This window comes from Aotus nancymaae, unplaced genomic scaffold (genome assembly GCF_030222135.1).
Source record: "Aotus nancymaae isolate 86718 unplaced genomic scaffold, 86718_ANA_hifiasm-v0.15.2.pri h1tg000064l_1, whole genome shotgun sequence".
NCBI lineage: Eukaryota > Metazoa > Chordata > Mammalia > Primates > Aotidae > Aotus > Aotus nancymaae.
This window is the reverse complement of record NW_026988479.1, coordinates 7699081-7726152: the sequence shown is the minus strand read 5'-3', so window position 1 is coordinate 7726152 and position 27072 is coordinate 7699081. Positions and strand designations below refer to the sequence as shown.

The 27072-nt window shown below is 48.5% G+C and overlaps 1 protein-coding gene across 2 annotated transcripts; it reads right to left on the bottom strand.

The window, feature by feature from the left end:
- Window positions 1-6606: 6606 nt before the first annotated feature.
- On the bottom strand, window positions 6607-14917 carry IL4 (interleukin 4). 2 transcript variants are annotated; one of them, XM_012444501.2, is made up of 4 exons: window positions 14783-14917; window positions 14464-14511; window positions 9152-9328; window positions 6607-6702 (listed from the first exon to the last, which is right to left on the bottom strand). In XM_012444501.2, the coding sequence occupies exons 1-4, from the start codon at window positions 14915-14917 to the stop codon at window positions 6607-6609; spliced, it is 456 nt and encodes a 151-aa protein (XP_012299924.2). The 2 variants fall into 2 exon arrangements, with proteins under 2 accessions (XP_012299924.2, XP_012299995.1); XM_012444572.2 differs by lacking the exon at window positions 14464-14511.
- Between the last annotated feature and the right edge of the window lie 12155 nt (window positions 14918-27072).

Here is a 27072-nt window from a genome sequence, read left to right as displayed (position 1 = left end):
TTTTCACTGATAGGACTTTAACATCTGATGACCTGCTTATAGTTTTATTTTTCTCTGGATCATTTCTTAGTCCTTTTCTTCTTTGTCTAATAATGTTATTTTCTATCTTAATCTTTTCCAATAAATCACTTTGAATCCATTTTTAAAACAAGTTAGAGTACAAATAACTAAAGACCACTGTAAGCCTGTGGCTTACTGGAGGAGTTAACACAGTTCCGAAGCCACAGCCTGAACTTAAAGTGAGCTGGAGGAGCCTTCCAAACACATTTATTGTTATCTCAATTTCTCCTTCTTAAGCTGTTTCATTTGCAAAGCAAATCAGGTATTCAGTCCTTTTTCGGAAGTTGAACAAATGTGTGGGAAAATGATTACGAAGAGGCTACTTCAAAGAGAACTGTTTCCTCTCAGCATTTATTTCCTGTGACCCAATCTTCAAGTGACTTTTATCAACGTTATCAGAACATCAGATTGTCTTACCCAAACACGTTTATGGCTCTGACTAAAGAATATGACAGATCAGACATTCCTCTCCACCTGCTCCCCTCCCCCATCCCTTTTTAGAGGGTTGGGGAAATTTTAGTTTTTAATCAAAGGCTTTATTTCTCCAATTGTGCAAAGGAATTTAACTGGGACTTTACAACTGAATAAAGTATGTCTCAGAGTAGATACTAATTTTAGCAAGAGGATATTGCCTAACCCAACCTAAAAGCAGGAGAGTCATTACAGAAATATTATGTTGGCCTTGATTTCTACTCCACTGTGAGTTTTGCCACTCATCAGGTATCCTGTTTTGTTTTTTGTTTACTTTTAGAGATAGGGTCTCACTCTGTCACCCAGATTGGAGTGCAGTGTCACAGTCATAGCTTACTATAACATCAAATTCTTAGGCTCAAATGGTCCTCCCACCTCAGCCTCCCAAATAGCTGGGACCACAGGTGTCTGGCACTACATTTGGCTAATTTTTTAATTTTTTTGTAGAGATGGGAGCTTGCTACATTGCCCAGGTCTTGGCCTCAAGCAGTCTTCCTGCCTTGGCCTCCCAAACTGCTGAGGTTACAGGTTTCAGCCACTGTGCCCAGCATGCGGCCTGTTTTAAGTGTCCTGGTTAAATTCCTTCACACAACTGGAGAAATAAAGCCTTTGATTAAAAACTAAAATTTCCCCAGCCCTCTAAAAAGGGATGGGAAAGGGGAGCAGATGGAGAGGAATGTCTGATCTGTCATATTCTTTAGTCAGAGCTATAGCCCATTATATGTGCACATCTCTTCTGTATTTACTGTGTACCTGCTCTGTGCTGAGAAGAATGTCTTTGCAAAACTCACAGTCTCAGGAGAGAGAGGTGGCCACGTGAGTGGAGAATGACTGCATAGCATGGTGAAGGCTGTGGTAAAAGAGGCTGCATGGTGAGCTGCCAGGTACGCATCCTTCCTGTGCGGCTGACACGCCTGGCACATATCTGCCTGACCAAAGGGGCAGAAGAGGCTTCTCAGGTGAAGTGCTGTTTAAGGTCTTAAGCAGTTCAACAGTTGGGGAAAGGCATTCCAGGAGTGAGTGAGTTTGGATGCCACGTGCATTGGTGGTATGCTTGAAGTAGGGCAAAAGGGGTGGGGACAAATGAGGCTGAGAAAGAGATGGGACAGGATCCTATTTTGGAGGAGTTTTCTGTAAGCAGTGGGAAGCCACAGAAGGATTTTAAGTGGGTCACTCACATTGTGTTTTGTCTTGTTTTAAGGCAGGGTCTCACTGTCATCCAGGCTGGAGTGCAGTGGTGTGATCAAGGCTCACTGCAGCCTCAACCTCCCAGGCTCAAGCAATCCTCCTGCCTCAGCCTCCCAATTAGCTGAGACCACAGGTGTGCAAAAATTAATTTTTTTTTTTTTTTTTTTTTTTTGGTACAGACAGGATCTCCCTATGTTGCCCACACTGGTTCAAACTTTTGGGTTCAAGCGATACTCCTGTCTCAGCCTCCCAAAGTGGTGGGATTACAGGTGTAAGCCACTGCATTCAGCCTATTTGTGTTTTAGCAAAACAGCTGCTGGAGAGATTGTGAAGGATTAGATGGAGGGAGCAAGACAGGGATGGTGGTTGGGAGAGCACATGCTGTACACACCTGTGTCTTGGAGGTGGAAACGGTCATCAGCCAGAGTACTAGCCTCCCTCTCTTCTCAGCTGTTTCTCTTGCACTTGTGATTGGTATAAACTGAGGGAGGAAATTGTCTTCTCCTTATTCGTGTTGCCTAGTAGATACCCAGGTTTGCAGTGAGCATACAAAACACCAAAACATACTTTTGTTTGGCTTAACTCTGGCTAATCAGAAACTAGAACGAGCAGAAAGTTTAGAGACTGGAAGTTGGACCAGGAAGAAGTTGACAGGATGGATTAGAAGATAGGCACTCGGCCGGGCGCGGTGGCTCACGCCTGTAATCCCAGCACTTTGGGAGGCCGAGGCGGGTGGATCACGAGGTCAAGAGATCGAGACCATCCTGGTCAACATGGTGAAACCCCGTCTCTACTAAAAATACAAAAAATTAGCTGGGCATGGTGGCGCGTGCCTGTAATCCCAGTTACTCAGGAGGCTGAGGCAGGAGAATTGCCTGAACCCAGGAGGCGGAGGTTGCAGTGAGCCGAGATCGCGCCATTGCACTCCAGCCTGGGTAACAAGAGCGAAACTCCGTCTCAAAAAACAAAAAAAAAAAAGAAGAAGATAGGCACTTTAGGCCGGGCATGGTGGCTCACACCTGTAATCCCAGCACTTTGGGAGGCTCAGGGGGGTGGATCACCTGAGATCAAGACCAGCCTGGCCAACATAGTGAAACCCCATCTCTACTAATACAAAAAATGAGCCAGGTGTGGTGGCGGGCACCTGTAATCCCAGCTACTCAGGAGGCTGAGGCAGGAGAATTGCTTGAACCTGGGAGGTGGAGGTTGCAGTGAGCCGAGATTGCGCTACTACACTCCAGTCTGGGTGACAGAGAGAGACTGTCTCAAAAAAAAAAAAAGACACTTTAGAGAGCCAAGGAGAGGGATGTCTGGGTACTTAGGGCAAAAGCTCAGTTCAGGAAACGCTGGGCATGACAACTAACTGGGGATTTTAGTACTCCACCTGGGAATGGAACTCCAACTTGAGCTGATAAACTGAATCTAGAAAGCCTGAAGACCAGAGAAAGTGCCTACCTTGCTCACAGTGGAAGCTGCTAGAAACTGAGAAGCCAGCCCTGTGTGTCATAGGCCAGGCTGCACCTAGCTCCATAAGAAAGTTCTGCACTGTACTTAGCCTTGAGATTCCCATCCTGAGATGATGTAGAGGAGAGGAGAGAAAAACCAAGAGCAGGGTCAGTGACGTGGACAGACTGCTAGCAACAAGCGGAGTCCCCGTGGCATTTGTAACAGAGGCCACCATTTGTTTCAATAAGAGACATAAAGCCATAGATTTGAGCCAAATCATTTTTTGATTCATTTATCCAATAACTATTTATTACCTACTAGATGCCAGTTACAGATAGTTTATTCATTGGCAAAAAGTGGAGGTAGCTGATTGATAGCCAGGAGGGAAACGTTCAGCCTTACTGTCAATGTCACATTCCAGGCACAGGCAAGAGGCACGTCCCATGAAGCAGGCATGGGCTGTGGCTGAGTTTGCTACATGAATGTGCTCAGATGACAATCATCTTAACTTTCACTTAATTCTGAAGTTTTTTCGCCCACTCTTCGTATATGTATCCTCCTCAGTGTGTGTTCTCATTCTCTTCGGAAATTCAGAGTCTTGTTGTTGTAAGTTTGCATCCGAGGCCAGGACTGCCTGTCTGGGAGGAAATGGGAATGTGAGTTGCATCTTGCCTGATGAAACCTATCTGATGACAGACCTGCCTAGAGTCTGCATGTGTCCTTTCCATGGCCTGCTCTAAATCTTCCTCACAGCCTTTCCTTTACCATCCTGGCCTCAAACACAAACTGTAACCCACTACTCATATCCTGTGGCAGACTACAGCTCACATTAGCCATTGAATGCAAATGAGCCTCAATCAAAAAAGAAAGGAATTAAAATTTATAGCATATGTCTTCTCCGATTGGCCTACGAAGGCTCCATGACTCTTAGTTACTTGTTGCCCTTGGCATGCTGGTATTTTATGTGGGCAGGGTGAAACTGGCTGTGGTCAGGGTGAGACTTGAAGCTTTTGATTTGTTCCCTTATTTTGAAAGGGTTAAAAAGATGTTACATGTTTTGGTGTAATTTTAGTACTAGTATTAATTTTGTCACATCTGCATAAGTGAGGATGAAAGGAGTGCTCAATCACTGTTACTAGATCTGTATTCTTGCAGAGAAAAAGTCTTCAAAAGGCAAGTTTTGATGACACTTGGTTTTAATTCCCCTTTTAATTTCTTTTAAATAATAGCTTTATTGAGATAGAATTCACATACTACCAAATTTATCCATTTAAAATGTACAATTCCGTGGTTTTTAGTATATTCATAGAATTGTGCGACCATCACCACTATCTAATATTGGAACATTTTCATCACCCCAGAAGAAACCTACCCCCCATTATCAGTCACTCCTGATGCCTCCACACCTGCCCCCCACCCGCGGCCCATGGCAATCAGTATTCTATTTTTGCCTCCATGGATTCTCCTGAATAATTCATATTAGTAGAATCATACCATATGTGGTCTTCTGCGTTTGGCTTCTTTCTCATCACATACTGTTTCCAAGGTACATCCATGTCATGGCCTGTGTCAGTACTACGTTTCTTTTTTTGACAAATACTCCATTTAATGGATATACCACATTCTGTTTATCCATCAGTTGATTGATATTTTGGTTGCTTCTACTTTTTTTTTTTTTTTTTCTTAAGACAGGGTCTTGCCCAGGCTGGAGTACAGTGGCACAATCGTGGCTTATGGCAGCCTCAGCCTGCCAGGCTCAAGCCATCCTCCCATTTCAGCCTCCCCAGTAGCTGGGACTACAGGCATGTGCCACCATGCTCAGCTAATTTTTTGTAAAGACACCGTTTTGCCATGTTGCCCAGGCTGGTCTTGAACTCCTGGCCTCAAGTGATCCTCCTGCCTCGGCCTTCCAAAGTGCTGGGATTACAGGCATGAGCCGCTGTGCCCAGCCGCTTCTACTTTGTTGCTGTATGGATAACGTTGCTATGAACATATGTGTAGAGGTTTTTGTGTGGCATGTGTTTCTAGTTCCCTTGGGTATATACCTAGGATTGGAATTGCTGAGTCATAAACTATGTTTATCCTTTTGAGGCACTGCCAGTTGTTTTCCAAAGTGACTGTACCATTTTTCAATCACTCCAGCAATGTAGGAGGGTTCCAGTTTTTCCATGTCTTCACCAACACTTACTGTCTTTTAAATGTTATTTCTTCATTAATTAAAAAACATTTCACTTATGCACATGGTAACACACACACACACACACACACACACACACACACACACACACACAGACTTAGAGTGGAAAGCCAAAATTCTCCAGCCCTGTTTCACCCCTCCTTAGTCCAAGTCCCATTCCCAGCAATCCATCTTCCCTTTTTGTTTTTAGTTTTTCCAGTGACTACCATTATATTTCCAAAGATTTCTTGATTCATTCATTATTGTTTTTTCTTTTTATGATGAAAACTCAATTATGTAGAAAAGCAGAATAGTACAATCAACCCCCTGTACACATCCCCAGCTGCAACGACTGCCAACCCATGACCACTTTTACCAACTGTTTTTTGCTTTATCCACGTTAGATATCATATATTCATTTCCCTATTGAAGAAAGAGAATTTGCCTAATTTATTCTACCACTTCCAAATTTTTATAATAAATTTTATTTAGTTCTTCTATTACCTTTGTAATTTTGATAAATCTCTAAATCTTGTGTTCTTATTCCATCCACCATAGACAGTATTATTTAACGGCCCCCTTCTCCATGCAAGCTGGAGATAGCAGTGTCCACCTCTCTTTCTTGTCTTCTGCTTTCACCTCCCAGACATTTCCAGCTATAGCTCTTATATTGTCTGGTGGATAGCAATTTATAGTCTGCTCTCTAACCATCATCAGATGTTCTGTGCTTTGTATACTAGTTGGTTCTAAGACTTGAGAATCAAGATATTTTACATTATTATGACTTTAAAATCATTCACTGTAGAGCCATGTGGTGTACTGAGGATTACTTTTTTCTGTAGACTCAATATAACAATCTTTGTGCCAAGGGGGGAAGGACATTCTGGATATCCAGTTGACACCTTTTCTGTTCAGAAACATGTGGTAATCCATAGCACTCATAGACCCAAGCTGTCTTATCATTTACATCTTGATTGGCCTTGTATTCTTTAATTATCTTGTGTGTTATATCCCTAATTCCAGAGGGGGCTCCTCGAGGGGGAGGTGGTCTTTCCTGTTTTGCTCCCACACCATTTATAGTCTCTCGGCAAATTAAATTGATTGCCATAAAAGTTGCAAACCATAATTTCATTTCTCAAGTAAACATAGTCAATACCATTAAATGCCATTGCTGTTAGATTCTGTATATATTTTATTATGAGTTATAAATATATAAATATTTTAAAAATAAAGCTATAAAAACTCATAAATTAAAATATTCAGCTTCAACACTTTGAATATTTCTCTTTCATGATCATCTTTAGCCTTTCCAAGAAGTCTTTCAACATAGTCTGGTTGGCTTCCTTCACAGGACAGGAGTTCTACGAAAGAAACATTTCATTAGCTTGCATTGGTAAGCATTTGTCCTTCCTGCCTGTCTACTTGGTCAAGCCTACTCTGGCACTTGCCACCTGAACACTTATCAAACCAGGGCCTCCAGTCTAGCCTGACTGGGAGTTATCTCTGTCACTAGGCCAACAGGTTTTACCTGTTTTGGGTGCATACTACTTACGCTTCTAGAAATGGTTACTGTATACCATTACCTATCTGCCTTCAGGGGTGTGGGGTGGGTGCAGTCTCTGGAGAGGTGTGTCACAGCAAGGTGCTTGCTCAGAGGGTGTTATTGAAGATGCTGGCTCACACCTACCCAGTGCTATACTGGGTCTCCTGCATGACTGCCTGGACTGCTGAGAGAGATTCAGTCATGCAGCCCTCCTGCCCTTAAACAGCAGCACCGCAGCACAGCAGCCCTAAAGGCGGGAAGAACTCTAGATGCCACCACCAGACCACTGCTTCAGTTTGCATCTCAACTCTACCATTTATTAATTGCATTGCTTAGGACATACTACTTAATTTTTAAAAGCTTCAGTTTCATTTGTAAAGTTGGGACAATTGTTTACTACTTGCCTGCTTCATAAGATAATGGAGATAATTAAAAGAGAGAATATGTGTTGTGCCAAGTCCCTATCCCATTACCTATCCCAGTGTATACAAGGCAGTAGGCCCAGAGAAGGGATGCTACATGTCCTTGTTCTCCTCTAAAGCCAGTTAATTCTTTACTTGATGTTAGATAACATCCACTCTGGGCCACAAGGACTTCTGCCCTCTAGTGATTCTCCCTCTTTCTCAGCTCCTCAATTCTCCCTCCTCTACCTGACGGCCCATTCCCACGGTGCATGCTGGGTATACCCCCACCTTAAAAAGAGTTCCCTCACTCCATAACCGCCCTGAAGCCGTGGTTCCGTTTCTCTGCAGCCTTATAGCTAAACACCTTCCCAGAGTGTTCTCCCCTCACTGTTCCTTCTTTGGCTCCTCTTGCTGCCCCCACTCGGTGAGCCCTCTTCAAAGCTGGGCTTTCTTTCCTACCGATTTACATCAGCCTCACCCATGGCCTCCGTCAGCCAAACCCAGGGGCCTTTCTCTGTCCTCACCTGACCTGGCCTTTTAGTACATTTGACACAGTCAACCCTCCCTCCTTGAGTGTCCTCACCAGCCTCCTGCGGTACCGCCCACTCTCCAGTGTTCTCCTGCCTCACTGGCCGCTACTCCTCAGGCCCCTTGGCTGGATCCTTCTCTCCTGACCGCCATATGTTCGAGTGATCTCAGGCTCGGTCCTTGGATCTCTCCCTTTCTGTCATTCAGACTTTCAATAGCATCTGTCTAAGGACTCTTCATTTTATATTGCAAGTTCTGACCTCTTCCCTAAGTTCCAGACTTCTCTAACCATCTTCTCAACACCTTCACTTGGCTATCCAACAGCCACCTTATATGTGCAATATACAAAATTGAACTCTTGATCTTCTGCTCAACCTCCAGCCCTGCCTTGCCCCCAGTCTTCCATCTCTCTGTAAACAGTACCAACTATCGCCAAAGGGGTCTGGGCAGGGATGAAGAGGTCATCTTTTCCTCCTCTGTTTCTTGCCCCTTACAACAGATCTGTCAGCAGATCGTTCTGGCTCTATTTTTAGTCACATCCCAAATCTGTTCACCTCTACTGCTCCCACCCTGTCCATGCCACTGTCGTCTCTAGCCTGGTTTACTGTAGTAGCCTCCCAACAGGCCATTTTGCTTCTCTGCTTTCCCCCTTTCAGCCTATTTACCACGCAGTAGCCAGACTGACCGTTTTAAATTGTGTGAATCAGATCCTACAGTCTTTGCCCTGCCCAAAAGCTCTGCAGGTGTTCCCTGCCATACTTATGGTAGAATCTAAAGGCCTTGTGTGATCTGCAGTCCTAGAAACTCCCCCTCACTCACTCTGATCCAGCCACACTGGCCTTCCTACTGATGTTTAAACACAGGAAGTTCATTTCCATCCTAAGGCCTTTGAATAGCTCCTCCTTCTGCCTGGAATGGTGTCTCCCCAGTTAATCACGTGGCCTGCTCCCTCACTTAATTCAAATATCTGCGCAGATAATGTCAACAGCTCCTACATCAGCCCCCTCCCCCATGACCCTTACATTCTTTATTCCTATATATATTTTTGTAGCACTTATCACTACTAGGCATCATTTTCCATGTTTGTTTTTCTAATTCTCCCACTAGAACATTCCATGAGAACAGGGACTCGGCCTGTGTGTCATCTTTAATGACACGTCCCCAGCACCTAGAACAGCACGCAGCACTCGTGGAGCTTCAGCAAATACTTATTAAATGAATGAATGAATGGGTTGACCAAGGGTGTTGCAGCTCCTGAGGAGGAGTGTTTAGAAGTGAGGCTGCTGTCCACCAGGAGCTATGCTGCCTGCTTCCTGGGAATGCAGTGCAGCTTACCAAGCCCGCCAGGCTGCAGAGGTTCCTGTCCAGCCGTTTCAGGGATCGGATCAGCTGCTTGTGACTGTGGAACTGCTGTGCAGTCGCACCCAGGCAGCGAGTGTCCTTCTCATGGTGGCTGTAGAACTGCCGGAGCACAGTCGCAGCCCTGCAGAAGGTTTCCTTCTCAGTTGTGTTCTGGAAAGACAAATGCCACAGATAGCCATGTGCCAGCTCCATTTGGAGGATGGGAGAGAAATCTTTCCTCTTGACTTCTTCTTTCCAGGGGGACAAATGGAGGTGAGTTTGCTCCACTACAGACCCGTCTTCAAGTATTCTACTGAAGGAAGGCTGCTTGCCACAGACATACACCTCTGTCAACAAGCTCACCCAATTACTTGCAAACGCAGCAGCCAATTTTGCTGAACGGGTATCTGAATAAAGTCACCCCATGAGGGAAGGGCACAGTAGGGACTAGAATGCAGGACCATCTGTCGTACAGCCCTGGTTCTGCATCCCTGTCTCTCTACCCTGGGAGCTATTCTTCTAATGAAAGTGCCCACATGAGCTCTCAGTCAGGTTCTGCTGTCGTTCCCAAAAGGGTTTAAAATCCAGCATTCCCTGGAAATCCTGCGTGCCTGATAAGTAAATGAGCACACATCTTTTGGCCTGGACTCTGCTGCTTTGGGCAGCACTCTCCATTTGGCCCTCCCCGTGGGAGAGGAGAGCAGCACATGGTCCAAGTGAGGAGCTAAGATATTTCCCCAGGCAGCAAGAGATAAGTGTGCAGTTTGGGGAAGGGTACCCGGGGAGATCAGGGGAGGCTCTGGGAGCGGGTGCCATTGAGCTGAGCCTTGGGCAGAGCTTCTGTAAGGGGCCTTTTGGCCCCACATGGTGCGGAGTGAGAATCTCCTTGGAATGCCGGCAACTGTGAGGGCCTGGCCACATGGCTCTTCCTGGGGCCCTTAGCTTTAGAGGAGGGAATGGACACATAGGGAAACAAGTCATTGGGAACCCAGGAAAGGGATTGTGTCTCAGTCTGAACCGGGTCTGGTATGTCCTCTCATTTTGCACTGAAGAACAAAGATGCAGAACCTGGAGAGGGGTCTTAGCTTGAGCCCAGTTCCTTTATCCAGTTCAGACAAAGAAAGCTATCTCCAGCCTCTGCCCGGATATGCTCTGGTTCCTTGCTACCCAAAGTGTGGTCCACGGACCAGCAGCATGGACATCACTGGGAACTTGTTAGGAATGCAGAATCTCAGACCACCCCTGCCCGGCCCAGACTCTCTGAGTCAGAAGAGCAGCGACAAGATCCTCAGGGTTTCTATCAGCAGCACTGTCCAAGCAGCTTTTAAGTTCTTACAGTTTTTTTTTTTTTCTGATGATCAAGGTAATATATATTTACTATAAAGGTAATATATATTCAACAAAAATGCATTCACTCATCCCACCAGCCGGAGGTAACTGCTGTTAATATTTTGGTAAATATCATCACACTTTTAAAAATACTTTTTCTTTTTAAAATAGGGATCAACTGTTGACACTGTTTTGTGACTTTTTTACGCTTTACATATACCATAAGCACTTCCTAAGGCCTTCGGTGGTATTTAAGAGCATGGGATTGAGAGCTGCAGAGGAACACATGGCATAGCTGTACTGTCATCTGTCAGGCCCCTGTTGGAGCAGCTTTTTCTTCTGTAAGTAAGTGGCAGTGAGTAAACGATATAAATCTTTGTGTTCATCTCTTATTTATGTAGGCTGAACTCTGGGAATGCAGTTCATATTTTAATGTTTTTTCCAGGAAGATCTAGACCCAGACTGAGGTACCAGAATCCCTGGCTACAGAAGCTTTCCCCTTCCCCTTCCCCTTCCCCTTCCCTCTGTGGGGCATGATGTCCATGGGCAGAGTGGTTGGAAGGACACTTAATGAACTGAGAGTCACTCCTGGTTCCTGATTCTAGTGGGAAATGTAAGAGTGTGCCAGTATCTCTGGGCTCTCGGAGCCAAGAAACAGACCTCTCTGGGCTCTGTGGGCCAGTCAAAGTGGAGAGGACATGGGGTGGGGGCAGACACTACCTGTGTGTCTAGAGGAGGGCGGACACCCATGCTGCTGCAGAGGGAGCGGTGAGATTCAAGAAGGCCAAAGAGTCAGCGCTTTGCTGCTTTTCCCACAAACTTTGGTGAGATGTTTTTTGAAATGTTGGCTTGGAGCCTAGAAATTAAACTTAATTTTGACTCATATATGGCCACATAAGTATAGGAAAAAATCCTCTAAAGATGTTTTTCAAAGGACTTTCTAAAGGGAACAAGGATGAAATAAGCATTGAAAAGAGTCTGCATCAAATGGGAAAACTTTAGAAGAACGCATCCTAAGGCAGTTGTAGTGCAAGGCCTTAACATTTTCATTGCACTGGTATTACAGCGACGGGGTGACACTCCATCCTGTCCTGGTCCCAGACTGCTCCTACCTGCCTGTCTAGCTCTTGCTGCTGGGTGTGTCTGTCCCAGGGCAGTGCCTCAGGAGGAGCACTTTGACAGACCTCACAGTTCAGAATTGCTTAGGGAGTCACTCAGAAGGAGGGCCAGGGCCCATGCTGGAAGGAACACTGTCCCTCCCGGGAATGTCAGGAAACAGCCACTTGGGAGATTTCTTCTGTGGCAGTGACTCTGTGAGAGTTCTAACTTGGTTCTTGACCAGCTTCACTGAGGACCATACAAATCCAGCCTGATTGGCACTGCATTCATTATCTCCTGTCCTGCCCAGCGTAGTCAGCTGGGAAACTCCTTCAAAAACCAAGATATTTGAGGTTCATTATGGAACTCTCTGTAGATTAATGAACTTTAGCTCTCTTTGGTAAATAGGAAATACCTCCAACTACTTGTCCACCCAAGAAACCCTTCATCAACCAGCCAGCTCGCTTCTTACTTTGCTGTTCTTCAGACAGCCTTGACGTCACAGACACCCCGACAGGTGTCGCCTGTGAAGCCCATGACCTAGATCAGTGCCTTCTTTCCAGCAGCTACCAAGAGTAGAATGCTGCCCAATTCAGAGATACTCCAATTCTTTAGTATAATACAATTAATAGGCTGGATTTTGGAAAGATGTTTTCTTTGGGAACACAAAGAAGTACATTTTTCTCTGCATAACACCTCTGTAGGCTTTGAAAATAGCAACATTTCACGTTCTGAAATATCTTAACATGTAAGTAAGCAGTGCTGAATCTTTGAGGGGAAGAAAAGAGTGGAAGAGTGAGATTGTGAACTCCAAGAGGATGAAGTTCGGGGAAGGCGTATAAGATGGGTGAGAGCGAAGGCAGACAGTGGGATTGTTCTAGGAGATGTCTGTGTGTGTGGTGAGAGGGGTGAGTGAGGACTGAGTGAAGAGGGGAGTTAAGGACGGGAGGGCAGCGGTGTGCCCTGGCCTGTGCCTGGGGGTCTTGTAGAAACAGCCCAGATGGGTTGCCCCAGACTCGGCATCCTAGAGGGTTTGATCCTCTCCAACCTCGGCCCCTCCTTCTTAGAACCATCACCTCTCTGCAGCCTGTCTTTGCTTTTAATCAGAGTTATATCATCTCACAATAACACTTTCCACTAACTCAAGAGCTGGATTCCAATCAGCCCTGCAATCACCTTCAGAATCACTTTCGTATCTTCACATGTGGAAACTGAGGTGCAGAGAGGTGTGAAGAGGTGCTGAAGGGCAGCCACACAGCTAGTCAGTGGTAAAGCTGGGGCCAAAAACCACAGGCAATCTCACCTCCAGGCCCTCACCCTTCCTCCAGGCCTGGCTTCTAGTGAGCTGGTGCTTCCCTTGGTTTTGTGAGAGCCTTCTCAGCAGTAGGCCTCCAGAGACCCAGGGCTCAACCCAGTGGGCTCTCGGATACCAGTAGGAGCCATCTTGGTTGGAAAGACTTGGAGATTTTAGATAGATAGATAGATTATATAAATATAAAACATTTATATATATATATACACACACACCTATATTTTATATATATATATAAACTGCTACCAGGGTGTGGTGGCTAATCCCAACACTTTGGGTGGCCTAGGTGGGCAGATTGCTTGAGCTCAGGAGTTCAAGACAAGCCTGGGCAAAATGGCAAGACCCCATCTCTACAAAAAATACAAAAATTATCTGGGCATGGTGGTGCACACCCATCCACCCATCGTCCCAGCTACTTGGGAGGCTGAGGTAGGAGGATTGCTCGAGCCCAGGAGGTGGAGGCTGCTGTGAACTGAAATCGCACTACTGCACTCCAGCCTGGCTGACAGAGCAAGATCGTATCTCAGAGAAAAAAAAAAAAACGTGTGTATTTGTCCTTCAGAATCTCATCCTGTATCAGACTCTTGGGATAACCTTTAATGAAATGAGATAGTCCGGATAAAGGCCTGAAGAGCAGTGTCCCTCATGGAGCAGGATGGGCCACGTTCTATGGCCTGGGTGCCAGGGTATGGCCCTGCCCAGCCCACAGGGCTTCATCGTGTGGAAAGCAGGTAGTTAGGAGACCACTGTTAAACTGAGGCTTTGGGGCTTTCATTCTCAGCCGTGTGTTTCCATGAAAACAGGAACTGAAGTGCACAAAACTATTGATATGGCTGTAGTCATGTGTTTGTCAGAGAAAATGCACTATCAGCTGTCACATCTATCTCCTCCCACTACAGATAGAGGGGTGGGGGTGAGGCAGCACAGGAGGCAGAGAGGCGAGATGCCCAGGCAGCCTGAAGCAGGGATGTGCTGGACGCCGCCCAGCAGGGTGGTTCTGGACTGGGCTGGAGGACAGTTTGGCCAGCCAGAGCAAGCTGAGGGGGTCTGGACAGCCAGCCCCAGAACCCACTGGGCTGTTAGGTGGCCAGGCTGTGTAAGAGGAGGGGCTCTGTCAATACCTTTTCTGTTGCCATAGGAAGTCTCTTAGACAAAATGAAAGCTCTCTCAACCTGTCATCTCAATATCTGTTTTTGTGAGGGTATTTGGTTTTTCAGAAATGTATGGGCCAGAAAAAGTCTCTCATTCAACAGACATTTATTGAGTGCCTTGTACGTTCCAGGCACTATGCCAAAGCTAAGTAAAACCCAAGAGGGCTTTTCTTTGACCAGGATCTGAGTCAGGATTACAGTTTATAAGCTTTCTATTACACGTCTTCTAAATCAAGTGAAACCAGAAAGACCAAAACATGCTTAAGAGTAAAGATCAGACTTCTCATTCTTTGAAAACATCTAGCACCTTATAGTTAATTTGGGCCTGCTCGTTTTCCATTCAACAAGTTTCTTATTCAGACACTTGGGGATGGCTGTCCCCATTTGCCAAAACAGACCGTGGGACGGCTTCTTACCTTGGAGGCAGCAAAGGTGTCCATTACGGTCAACTCGGTGCACAGAGTCTTGGTCCAGGCAGAAATGAGAGATCAAGAGACAGAGTTAACCTCCAACTGGACAGAGCAGTTCTTGAGCATATCTCACTCCCTCCAACTGAGAAAACTTCCTACAAACCCTCAGATAAACAGAGTGTCAGGGGAGAAGCCTCCCTATGCTCCTCTGGCTGCCACTGACCACCAATTCCAACTTCTCTAGCAGCTGTTAGGTTTTCATGGCCTAGAAATACCGACAGCATCACCAGAACATCTGGAGAGATGGTGCCAGATAGGTACTCACCTTTTGTTCTGTGACAGTGTTCAAAGTTCTGATGATCTCCTCTAAGGCGATATCGCAGTTGTGTCCATGGACAAAGTTGCCGGCACATGCTAACAGGAAGAACAGAGCGGGAAGCAGTCGGGGGGTGAGACCCATTAATAGGTGTCAATCTGCAGTGACAATGTGAGATAATTAATCAGGAGAAGCTAACAATGCTATGCTCTGACAAAGATATCTCTATATATAGATTTAAAATTGCTGAAACTGAGGGAAAATGAGTTTACATTGGAAATTTTCGTTACACCAGATTGTCAGTCATTTGGGGCCAGTCAGCACCTCTCTTCCAGGAGAAAAAATGCCTCACAAACAGGTAAAATGTTCCTGTGAAATCAGACCAATAGGAAAATGAAACCTTTTTTAAAAAAATTAACTACAAAGTTTCAGCATAGGAAATTACACCATAATTTGCTCTTTAGATTAATCTTATCAGCTTGGGGCTGCTGCTGGCTTTTTGCTTTGCATAGGAGAGAGAGGCCACAGGTGTCCGAATTTGTCGTAGTGCAGTCCTCCTGGGGAAAGACAGAGTAATATCAAGAAAGTTTGATTTGAAAAGTGTTTTAACCTGGCTTCTTCCAAGTATGGGTGGCATCTTAGAAACTGTTTTGTTGTGGAAAAGCTGATCTGGGGCTCCTTCTCTGCGTAGAGGGAGAATAACAGGCACAGACTCTCTGCCCCAGCACTGGGGCATAATGTTCTCCCAAGTTTAGGTGTTTGGAGGAGGAGGACAGGTCACATCAGGTGAGGCCTAGTTTGGGTCCCAGCAGGTCCATAAGGTTCTAACCCATAAGGAAGCCCTTGGCAACGTAAGTCTGTTTGGAGGTTTCAGGAATAACCTTTTTTTTTTTTTTCCTGAGATAGGGTCTCATTCTGTCACCCAGGCTGGAGTGCAGTGTTGTGATCAGGGTTCACTGCAGCCTCAACCTCCCAGGCTCAAGAGATCCTCTCACCTCACCCCCCGAATAGCTAGGACTATAGGTGTGTACCAGTGCACCATGCCTGGCTAATGTTTATTTTTATTTTTTGGTAGGGATGAGAGTCTCACTATGTTGCCTAGGCTGATCTCAAACTCCTGGGCTCGAGTGATCCTCCTACCTCGGTCTCCCAAAGCTCCAAGATTACAGCTGTGAGCCACCATGCCCGACCAGGAATGCCCACTTTTTGAATGGAACCTAAACACATCCTCAGCTAATTAGGAGAAGGAGCTACAGTCTTACCAACTGACAAATAGCTCCCCTTGTTAGTGCCCCACCACCCACCCTGCTGTTTTTATTGAATTCATCTGGACACAATAAGGTGCTCATTTGCTTCATCCCAGCAGTGAACATAAGGACCCACCATTCACTTGGGTGCCTGGGCCCTGTGCACAACCCACCCCACCTCCCAAGAAGGGCTCACAGGCAGCAGGATTCCTGGGGCCTGCCTGCCTGCTGCTTTTCTCCCAGAGCCTTCCTGCTTCCAGTTCTCTTCCCTTGGTCTCTGACTTTCTTCTCTCTATGAATTTCTTCTGGAAGATCCTCTAAAAATGTGTGTAGCTAAGATTGCAAAGGTTTTGCCACTGGTTGTTGTTGTTTTTTTCTTTTGAGATGGAGTCTCACTGTGTCACCCAGGCTGGAGTGCAGTGATAATCATAGCTCACTGCAGCCTCAAACTCCTGGGCGCAAGGCATCCTCCAGCCTCAGCCTCCTGAGTAGCTGGGATTACAGGCACATGCCACCATGCATGGCTAATTTTTGTATATATATATATTTTTTGGTAGAGACAGGGTTTCACCATGTTGGCCAGGATGGTGTCAAACTCCTGGCCTCAAAGTGATCCACCCACCTCGGCCTCCCAAAGTGCTGGGATCATAGGTGTGAGCCACCGTGCCCGGCCAAGGTTTTGCCTCTGTTTTGGATATTTTCTTCCCCTATTATTATCATTATTAAGTTGACAAATATTGCACATATTTATGGTATATGATATAATGTTTTGAAATGTGCATACATTATGGAATTGCTACATCAAACTAATTAACATATACAATACCTCACATACTTACACTTACTTATTTTTGGTAAGAACATTTAAACTCTGCTCTTTTGTGATTTATTTATTTATTTATTTTTGAGATGGAGTCTCACTCTGTTGCCCATACTGGAGTGCAAAGGCACAATCTTGGCTGACTGTAACCTCTGCACCCTGGGTTCAAGCGATTCTCCTGCCTCAGCCTCCCGCATAGCTGGGATTACAGACATGTGCCACTACACCCGACGAATTTTTTGTATTTTTAGTAGAGATGGGGTTTCACCATGTTGGCCAGGCTGGTCTCGAACTCATGACCTCAGTTGATCCACCCACCTCAGCCTCCCAAGTTGCTGATTACAGGTGTGAGCCGCCATACCTGGCCTCTCTTCATGATTTTTAAGTATACAGGATATTGTTTTCAACTGTTGTCACCATGTTGTACAATGGCTCTCTTGAACTTATTGCCCCCAACTGAAATTTTATATCCTTTGACCAACATCTTCCTGATCACCATCCTCCCAGCCCCTGGTGACCATCGTCCTGATCACCATCCTCCCAGCCCCTGGTGACCATCGTCCTGATCACCATCCTCCCAGCCCCTGGTGACCATCATCCTACTCTCTGCCTCCCTGAGCCCTGAATTTGGCTTTTTTAGATTTCACGTATGGGTGAGATCATGTGGTATTTGTCTGTCTGTGCCTGGCTTTTTTCACTTAGCATAATGTCCTCTAGGTTCATCCATGTTGTTGCAAACGACATGGGTTTCCTTCTTTTTTAAGGCTGCATAGTATTTCACTGTATGTATGTATGTGTGTGTGTGTGTGTGTATATATATATATATATTTACCACATTTACCTTTGGATCTTATTGCAGTGTCTCAAGTTCTGTGAAGGAGAAAATCTGGATAATTGTATCAGAAAGGTCCTTAGACCATATTTAGGATCCTTCCATTGGGACTAGGCAACAAGGTTACCAAACTAAATGCAGTGGCTTCAGATGCCAAACCACCTGAGATGAGCCAAACCTCACGGGTGAGGGGTACGGTCCCCCACACCACTGCCCTTGCTTCAGATACCAGTTGCACATTCAGGGGTCCCCAGCCTACCCCCACTGCTGACTGACTGGCTGCAAATCTGAGAGTTACCACTACCCCTCAGGTTCCATAATTCACTAGGATGACTGACAGAACTCAGGAGAGTGCTGTACATAAGGCCACGATTTTATCATAGCAAAAGCATTCTAATCGGAACCAGCCAAAATAGGAAACACAGGGGTGAGATGGCGAGGAGCCCAAACACAAAGCTCTTGTTGTGTTCCCCATGTAGCGTCAGAGGTATCACCCTCTCAGCACCTTGGTGTGTGATAAAATGCTGAGTATTTCCAAGCAGGGACGTTACCTGAGCTTTGGGATCCACAGTTTTTATTCTAGGTGTGGTTGATGGACTCATTGGCTACTGGGTTGAACTCATCTTTCAGGTCCACCTCAGGAGGCCAGGCTGATATCACAGAATCTCAGTGGCGTGGCCAGCCCCTCCACAGTTATATCGTCATAAAAACTACTTAGGGCCCACCACGAGTCACTTCACTCACATAAACTCTTGGGCCCTCTATGAATAATAAGATACTCCTATTACTTGGGAAATCCCTAGGAATTTTGGCCTACCTCCTGGGAACTGCTGACAAGAACGAGCCACATTCTTTACTCCAAGGCTTTTTAGCTGGTAGGACTTCCCAGGAGCCAGGACAAAGGCCAGACTTCTTGGGTAGAGTTTGATTCTTCACTGCATAGACTGGGGAAAGTTATGAGAAGAGCAGGTGGTTGCTTCCACAGCAGGTGGAGACTTTGAATCCAATGAACTATTATGCAGAATGAAGCAGAGCGGTGGTTCCGGTTAACACGGGTAAGTGCATCAAACTGCAGACTCACTGGAGGGCTTCTGCCAAATAGGTTCTCAAGGAGAGTCGGGGTGCAGAAGAGGCTAGTGGGGAGGGCAGGGTTCTGGAGTGTCTGGGGGACAATGGAACAGCCATTTATGTGTTCAGCTGGTGTTTTTCTAAGCATCCACTAAAGGGCAGACGCTGGGCTTGAGGCTCTGGGGGCAGAGCTGGTGAATGAAATGATTCTGCTTACCTTTAGCTCAGAAGCAGAATCCAGCTTGTTTTGTTTGTTTCAGTGGTGAAGTGAGGACAAAAATGAAAGAATAAACTGTCCAGAATCATTAGAGAGTGACCAGAAGTCTCCCCAGAGTGCAAAAAGGTAAGATGGGCCATCCTCCCCTGCGGGGACAGCACCATGGCGGCTGCAGGTGTGGCAGGTGGGTAGCAATCAGGAAGGTGGGCGCCTGCACTGTCTGGGACAAAGAGGAGGGTGGTGGTCTCCACCTGCCGCGAAGGAGTCTCTGAGCCTGCAGGGTCATGGGCAATGCCTGGGCAGGGTATGGTGGGCTGGGCACCAAAGTGCAGGAGGGAGGTTGAAGACCGTGCAGTCTCTGGGTGTGTTGGACACAGGCCCCTCCTCCTCCCTTGTGTGAGGGCTGAGAACTGGTGCTGGCCCCTCCATGGATGCAGAATTTTCCCTGCAGGCCTTGGAGCATAGCAGTTATGAGCTCGGGTTTGGAGTCCAGCAAATGAGCCCTTGTCAACTCTGTGACCATGGGTAGATCGTTAACTCTCTTTGGGTCTCAGTTTTCTTACCTGTGAAATGGGAATAATGTGGCTCTTCCTTATGAGGAGCAAGTGAGTGGTTCCATGGAAAGTACTTGGCATGTGTCATCCAGAAAGGGTGTTCGTTAACAGAGGCTGCTATACCACACGGCGGCTAAGAGAGCAGACGCTGGGCCCGGGTGGTCCGTCAGGCCTGGCTGCTGTGCCTCCTGGCTGAGTAAGCTTGGGCACGCTACTCAGCCTTATCTGTGAAATAGGGGTCATAGCTGTCCCTGTCTCATGTGGGGGCCCTGAGGAATGACTACATTAAAGTTTTTAAGTATTTAGAATAGTGCCTGGCACACAGTGAGTGCTATGATGATGATGATGATGATGATGATGACATATCTTGAGTTGCTGAAATGACTGATGCTTCATCTATTAGGCAAGCTCAAGTCTGGACAGGGCAATGGAGGTCTGGCCAGATGGGCCTCTGTACAGGCTCCTCTTGGACCTGCCTCCTTCTTAGCCTTTGAATTGCTGTCCTTGTTTCTGGTGGGTCACAGTCCACACACTGCAGCCCGCTAGGGCGTTCCCACGAAACTAGATAGAAGGTGGCAAGGCAGGGCGCAGACTCCAGGTGTGAGAGAGGCCCAGGGAGGAGGAGCAGTGGTCAGTGGCAGCGATCATTGCAGAGAACAGACACTGCTGTGGGTGCTTTAGTCAGGAAAGGATTTCGTGCAGGAAACTAGGCGCTTATAAAAATGTCAGACAGGCTGGAGGGGCAGGCTCCAGGTGGGGCCCAGAACCCTAAAGACCTGACCCACTCAGCGAGCCACCCCTGCGGCTGCGGTGCTGGGATCCCAAAGCTGCTTCCTCCGCCAACCCCCCACACAGTGAACCTGCTCCAGGACACCCCCAGCCTGAAGGGCCAGGAAGATAGCATCTGCCACCCTCCCCTCCATAGCTGGTCAGCCTTCGTCTAATTGGGGAAGTCAGAGACTCGCTTCAAAGGAGTCAGAAACGTGGCACTCAACTAGGAGAAAGGAATGCAGGTTACGCAATGCAGCCCAGTCTCCATGGGCCTCATCCATTGATTCTTGCTGTCCCAGCCATCCCTGTGCTCCCTGAGTGGTCAAATCTCACCTCCCTCCTCTTCTGTCAGTCAGGCCAGCACCCAGAAGAGCACTTTCCATCCCCCACAGGCTCAGTCTTGGAAAAAGTTGAGACTTCTCTGAGGGAGGGGCACTTAAGCAGAGTTAGGGATGAGCTGGCTTTAGCCAGGGGTAGGAGCTGCAGGGTGGGGTGAGTGTGGGCAGGGGACAGCGCATGGAAGGCCCTGGGGGCATTGAAGAGATGGCTTCCCACAGGGGAGCATGGGCTGAGGGGACCCAGCCAGAGCATCGCAGGCACCCATGACAGAGGCAGTTGGCACGAATCGGGTGGGACGGTGGCAGGGAGAACTGTGGGCTCTCGAGTCATTTGGCCCAGCACAGTGTCCAGGTTAAGACCTGGTCCTAGGGCCCACAGGACCTGGCTGGTTCTGAATCCCAGCTGTGGATGACCTTAGAAAAGTTTCCCTGTACAGCCTTCTCTGTAAAACTGGGCTGATTGCAGGGGCAAGAGAATACTATAGTCGGTGACAAATATGAAGTGTGTGGTATGGTGACTGGCAGGCATATCACAAGCGCTCAGAAAATGCCAGCAATCACCATCACCACCTCCATCCTCATTAAGAGCACTTGGAAGTGACTGAATATGGGGGTGAGGGAAAGCAGGAGGTTGCAGGTGGCCTCAGGTTTCTGGCTGGGGAGGAGGCAGGGGAGGCAGGCAGGCCTCGGGTGGGAACCACCAGCTGGTGCTCTGAGCACAGGGGAGGGTCCAGCCTAGAGGCAGTAGACAGGGAGGGTGACTAAGCGTCGGGGAAGAACTCCATGTTGCTGTTGCTAGAGAAAGGGGTTCCAGTTGAGACCCCAAGAGAAGGTTCTTGGATCTCACACAGGAAGGAATTCAAGGCTAGTCGTGGAGTGCAGTGAAGAAGGGATGGTTTATTGAAAGCTATTCAGATTCAGAGTAGGGTGTCCTCAGAAAGCACGAGCAGGAGCAACTCATCTTTGCTTTAAGTTTTTTTATATGGGGGCCTTGTCTATGCAAAGCCAAGCTAAGTTGTCTATGTGCAGGTGGACTGACGGTGTCACAAAATTTAGTACTTTGTTGATTTAAAGAACGTTATCCTTGGCATTTTAGTGAGTAAGTACATGAAAGCATTACTGTAACTATCTTGAAAGCATATATTGTTGTGAGACAGCAGGATGCCCAGACATTCTGCTGTTGTGGGAGTTTGTCCTTGCGGGCAGGACTAAACTGCTTCCTTGGCATAAACATCTCACGACCATGGGTAGTGACTGGCAAGGAATATGCCTAGCTAGTTTTAAGATGTAGTTGATTTAAAAATGGTGTCACCCTGGCTCTCCTCCGCTCCTGTTGACCTGACAGTACTGCCAGGGGTGAGAGAAGACGGGGGACAAGAAATGAGCCAGAGCATTCCCACGACACTAGAAGGTGGCGAGGCAGGGCATGGAGTCTAGGCACGAGAGAGGCCCAGGGAGCAGGAGCAGTGGTCAGCGACAGCGATGTTCCTCATAGGTGAGGCTAGATAAGAGCAGATGTGCATTGCTGCATGGAGCAATGAGTTGATAACCAGTGACCTCACAAGATATCTGAGTGCACTGGGGGCACAGGAAGGAGCCAGATGAGGTGGAACTCAGTATGGGCATCTGGGAGGGCAGCTGCATTGGGCTACAGGCTGCAGAGGTAGTTGACAGCTGTGTTCTGAATGGGACACACTCAGGCACAGGCTGCCCCAGCTCAGCAAGCGGCAGCTCCATCCTTGCAGTTGCTCACACACGACACGGGAAACCTCACACGCCCACATCCAGGCCACCCCAAGGCCTCTCCCTTCACTCATGTGACATCTCAGATTGGTGGTGGTGGGGAAAGGGTGGGGGTAGAGATGGAACAAAATTGACAAAATGAGCCATGAGTTGCTCATTGTTGACGTTGGGCAGTGGATGCCTGGGAGTGACTTTTGTGTATATTTGAAATTTTCGATTACAGAAGATTTTTAAAATGTAGTTGTGTAGCAAATTTAAATAATATTAACATATATGCACATTTGTGTATTATATATTTATATACTTTATAGATTATATAATATTCTGTTTAAGTAAATGATATATACAATACCCGTGTAATGTGTACATATCTCTTCCACACACGCTCTCTCCAGTTGGCCAGCACCTCTCCCCTCCGCTGCCCCACACACCATCGCTCTCCACCAGCATCGCTACAGGAGCCTCCACACTCATCTTGCTGCTCCATCCTTGCCCCTACGTTTCGTTCTCCTCACAGCAGCCACAGTGACTTTGTTAAAATGTGAGCCAGACCACATTACTCCATCCCACGTAGGGTGAAGCCCTGCTGGGCTCCTGCTGCCCTTGCTGCGGCTTCTGCTCCAGCCCACGGGCCACCCGTGAGTGCTGAGAAGGGCATCCCCAGCTCGCTCTTGCTCAAGACCTTAGCACCTGCAGTTCCCTTTCCCTGGATAACTTTGCCCCCATCTGTGCATGGCTGTCCCCTCCCCTTGTTTCATCCAGATCTCTGTTCTCAAGGGGAGGATTTCTCCAACCTCCCGAATAACACAGCGCCCTCCCTGCTGTGCAGCCCCGATTGCTGTTGCCCTCGGTAGCGGTAACCACCGCCCGACACACCGGGTGTTCTCTTGTTGGCTTACTCTGTCTCCCTGCTAGAAGCAACCTTGTTTTGGTTAGTGGCACCGAGGCAAGGCATCAATCCATACTTGCTGAATGAATGAGTGGAGCTCCGTTTCCATGGAGCCAACGAGACTAGGCTGAAGTAACAACACTAGAAGTCAGGTACACAGCTGGGGCTTGAAGGGAGTGGTGGTTTCACCCTGAACCCCAGCTTTATGTTCTGCCTGTGTTCCTGAGAAGGGAGGGAATGGGACCCAGAGCACAGACACATGGAGGGCCCCATCCAAGGGCACAGGAACCGAGGGCAGAGGGAGCTGTGGCAGGCAGGCAGTGGCGTAGACTCCGGCTTTGTGGAGCTGTGGGGAAGCGGCTCTGCAGGCTGCTGGCTTCTCTTGCCTTTCAGAAGCAGGTGGAAGGTCCTTCTCCCAAGAGAGGCAGAGCTGCTGAGGAGGCTGCAGGAATGCTCCATCTGTCTCCATAGTGTGGATGTCACTTCAGCCTCAGAGCTAGACAGACAGCCCACCCTTTCCCTTCCCACTCCCACTGGCCCCTGTACCCTGGCAGGCCAGGGCCTGGTGAAGGCCTCCAAGAAGGCGGCGCCTTCCTCTCTTTGGCAGTGCAGGATCTGATGGGTCTAAGAGCATCCAGCCCGTGGGAGGAGCAGTGCCAGGCCTGCCTGGCTGAGGGGCTGCCTTGCAGGCCCTTGCAGACACCCTCTCCTCGCCCGAGAGGGCCGGCTCCCCGGGGAGGACTTAGGCTGGTCTGAGGGGTGCTGGTGCTGGTCCAGCCGGGGGATACCGCAGTCAGGCCTCCTCACCGGCCTGTCTCGGTCTGCTCTTTCCATGGAGCAGACATCACATTCATGTTCTTTTTGCTTTTTAAAATAAAATTTATCTTTGTCTCCTATTGGAAAAATGAATACATGCTAATTATAGAAAATACGTGAAACAGATCAGAAGAAAGAAGAGTAAATAAAAATTGCTTTTTCCAATGTGGCATCACCACAGCTGGCCCAGGGCTGTGGTCTGGGGAGGGAGTCGTGTATAGTGTGGTCAACAGGCCATCGGGCTGCGAGTCTCCAGGGGACACCATGGCTGACTGGGGCCTTCCTCACTTGAGAGGCTGGGGAAGTGGTGTCCAGCCCCCACACACTTGTCCATAGTGATGCAGAGAGCGGAGCTGATGAGAGTTGCTGTATTTAATTTTGGTGCCTGCGTCACCTCTGACCACACAGCAGTATCTGCCCAGGCACGCAGCACACGGCTGGGGGTGTTTCTGAACGATGCTGTGAGAGAATCACTTTCCACAAGAAAACGTACTGTGGAGGGGAAGGGAGAGACAGCAACAGAAAGTGAGGTCGTAAGTAGAAAATTGCTTCTGGGATTTCAAATGGCTTTGTCATGGGGCCCTCCCTTGCTGCCGAGAAATCAGTTGATCTGGGAAAGTTTGTTGCAAACCCTTGCCCTCTTGCTTTTGGGTGGAGCTGAGAACCGAATGAAGATAATGGGGCTTTATGAGTGTGGGAGGACAGCTGTGGAGACAGCCAGCAGTTCTGACCCCAGCTTGGACCCCTAGAAAGGCTAGACAGGAGCCAGCCAGCATGTCCCCAGCCAGGCTGTCCTGTCTGGAATGTAGTTAGGCTGCCCCGGCCGGGCCTTCTTAGAAGGGAAGCAGGCGACGCTGCAAACAGGTTTGGAGTGTGTTACCATGGGCCAACTAAAACGGAAGACATTTCCCTTTGACCGTAATGAAAAAGTGATAAGCCTCTGGGCCAGGAGAAGGCCAGGCTTCAAGTGCTGCCCCAGTCACAAGAAAATAAGATTCTGGCCTGGTCCTCCTAGGGCCCGATCCTTGCCCTGCGCAGGACAGGGGGCCAGCCTCGGAGAAACCTGCCAAGTGCCTGGGAACGTTTTCTGACACCTCATTTGAGCAGCAAACTGAGGTGTTTGGTGCCGAGTTCACCGGAAACTTGTGTGTGTCTCACTTCTCACTCGAGCCCCAGCCCCTCTTCCAGTGAAACCTCCTGGGCTGGAGTTCCCGGGGTGCCAAGGGGCTCCCCGCCCTGGGCCCCATGGCCAGTGTCTTCCTCCCACTCACCAAGCATTCTTCTCCCTTCTCAACCCCCTTCCCTCTGAGCCCTGCTAAGGGCTTGCCTTGTGGATAAAAGAACTCAGGCCACATGGTTAGAGAAAAGTCCCAGCAAACACCGCCGGGGGTCAGTCCCCAGGGAGCCAGGCTCCCAGCCACTGTGACAGTCGCTGACACTTAACCCTACCTTGTTCTCTCTTCCTTTCTCATTCCTGACTATGTCCCCTCCCTGTGGCCACCAGCTGCAGCTCAGTTCTGTGACTCTGTAAAGCGTCCCTCATCCCTGGAGGGCCCCACACCCTCTCCAGCTCAAGGCACACTGCCAGTGACCACAGGTCCCCTACCTGGGGGGCAGCCTGGAAGGTGTGAGGGACAGGAGCTGTGGAGTGGCTGAGGTCGTGGTGAGCTGCAGACCCCTAGTGGCGGGGCCCGGGATGGCTGTCCGCACTGTGCACCTGACTCACAGGCCATCCCGAATGTGTGGCTCAGAGCCCGGCCTTGGAGGATCCCGAGGAACCCTGCCCCACATCAGCCTCAATTCCAGTCTTTGTTTTCGAGGGAGTCACGTTGAATTCTACTGGAAGGGTTTCCATCTTCTTTCTAGATAGGAGGGCAATGCTTTGGTTGGACAGAGAGGATGTGGGTCAAAGATGATGCTACTAGGGGATGGATTGCTGGGTCCTGTTGACAAAGTCATACTCTCCATAAATATCCTTTCAGCCTTCAACCCTAGGCCCTGGATGGAGAAGAAAGACCCTGACTCCCACCACCTTCCCTGGCTTCCGAGACTCTCCCGCCCTCCAGGGAGGCCAGCCACTGCTCACCTCCAGAGGGAGGCCCTCCCGAGGGAGGACAGACAACCCCCCGCCCCCGCTACACACAGACCCTCTGTTGTTTCTACGGAGTTCTTTCTGGGGCTAACCCTTGAGAGCATGTGGTATCTTGGTTGTCACTAGCCCAGGTGTCTGCTGCAGTGGCCGCCGCAGGTATTCCCTCAGCAAATGTGGCAGGACTTCATAGGCTTGGCACCAGAGAGCCAGTCCTGTCCCCTGCCGGGACAGCCTGCTGCAGACCCAGCTCCTGTACCACCACCCTCTACACCACCACAGTCTTCTCTTCTCTGGGCCACGTGTCCCCTGCCCCCTGCACTGTCAGGTTCACCTTCCCTTGCCTCTCCCTGGGGAAAGTGAGTGGTTCTGGAGTAGCTGGCTGCCGTCTTCGGCCCCTTGGCCAACTCCCTGCTATGTCCTCTGCTGTTACGTGAATGACACAGCCATGAACAGTGGAGGGTGGCTGCCTTCAGGGACTTCTGAGCATCACTGTGGTGTTCCCATGGGGCTCTGGGCTCCCCAGGGAGGGCACCTGCCTGTCATTCCAAGTTTGAGACTGGTCCCTGCTGACCCACCGCCCACTGCAAAGGCATCCCATCCTGGAGTCACCCTCTGCCCCGGGCATCTCCCAGAGGGAGAGTCACAGTGGAAAGCGTTGCTGACGGGCATGGCCTGGAACTGTGGCTTGGTAAGGCCCACTTGTCCCTGTACTCCAGCTGCTGGCCAGGGCCAAGGGGAGGCAAGAAGAGCTGCTGAGGAGTGGCCTAGTCAGAGCCACATTCACAGAGGCGGCACCAGTGTGCCCCCTAATGGCGAGAGCTGTCCAGAAATGCAATGGGCTGCCCCTCAAAAATAGGTAGTGAGCTCCCCGTCAGTGAGAGGGCCGGGACAGTCGATGACAGTCTTATAGAG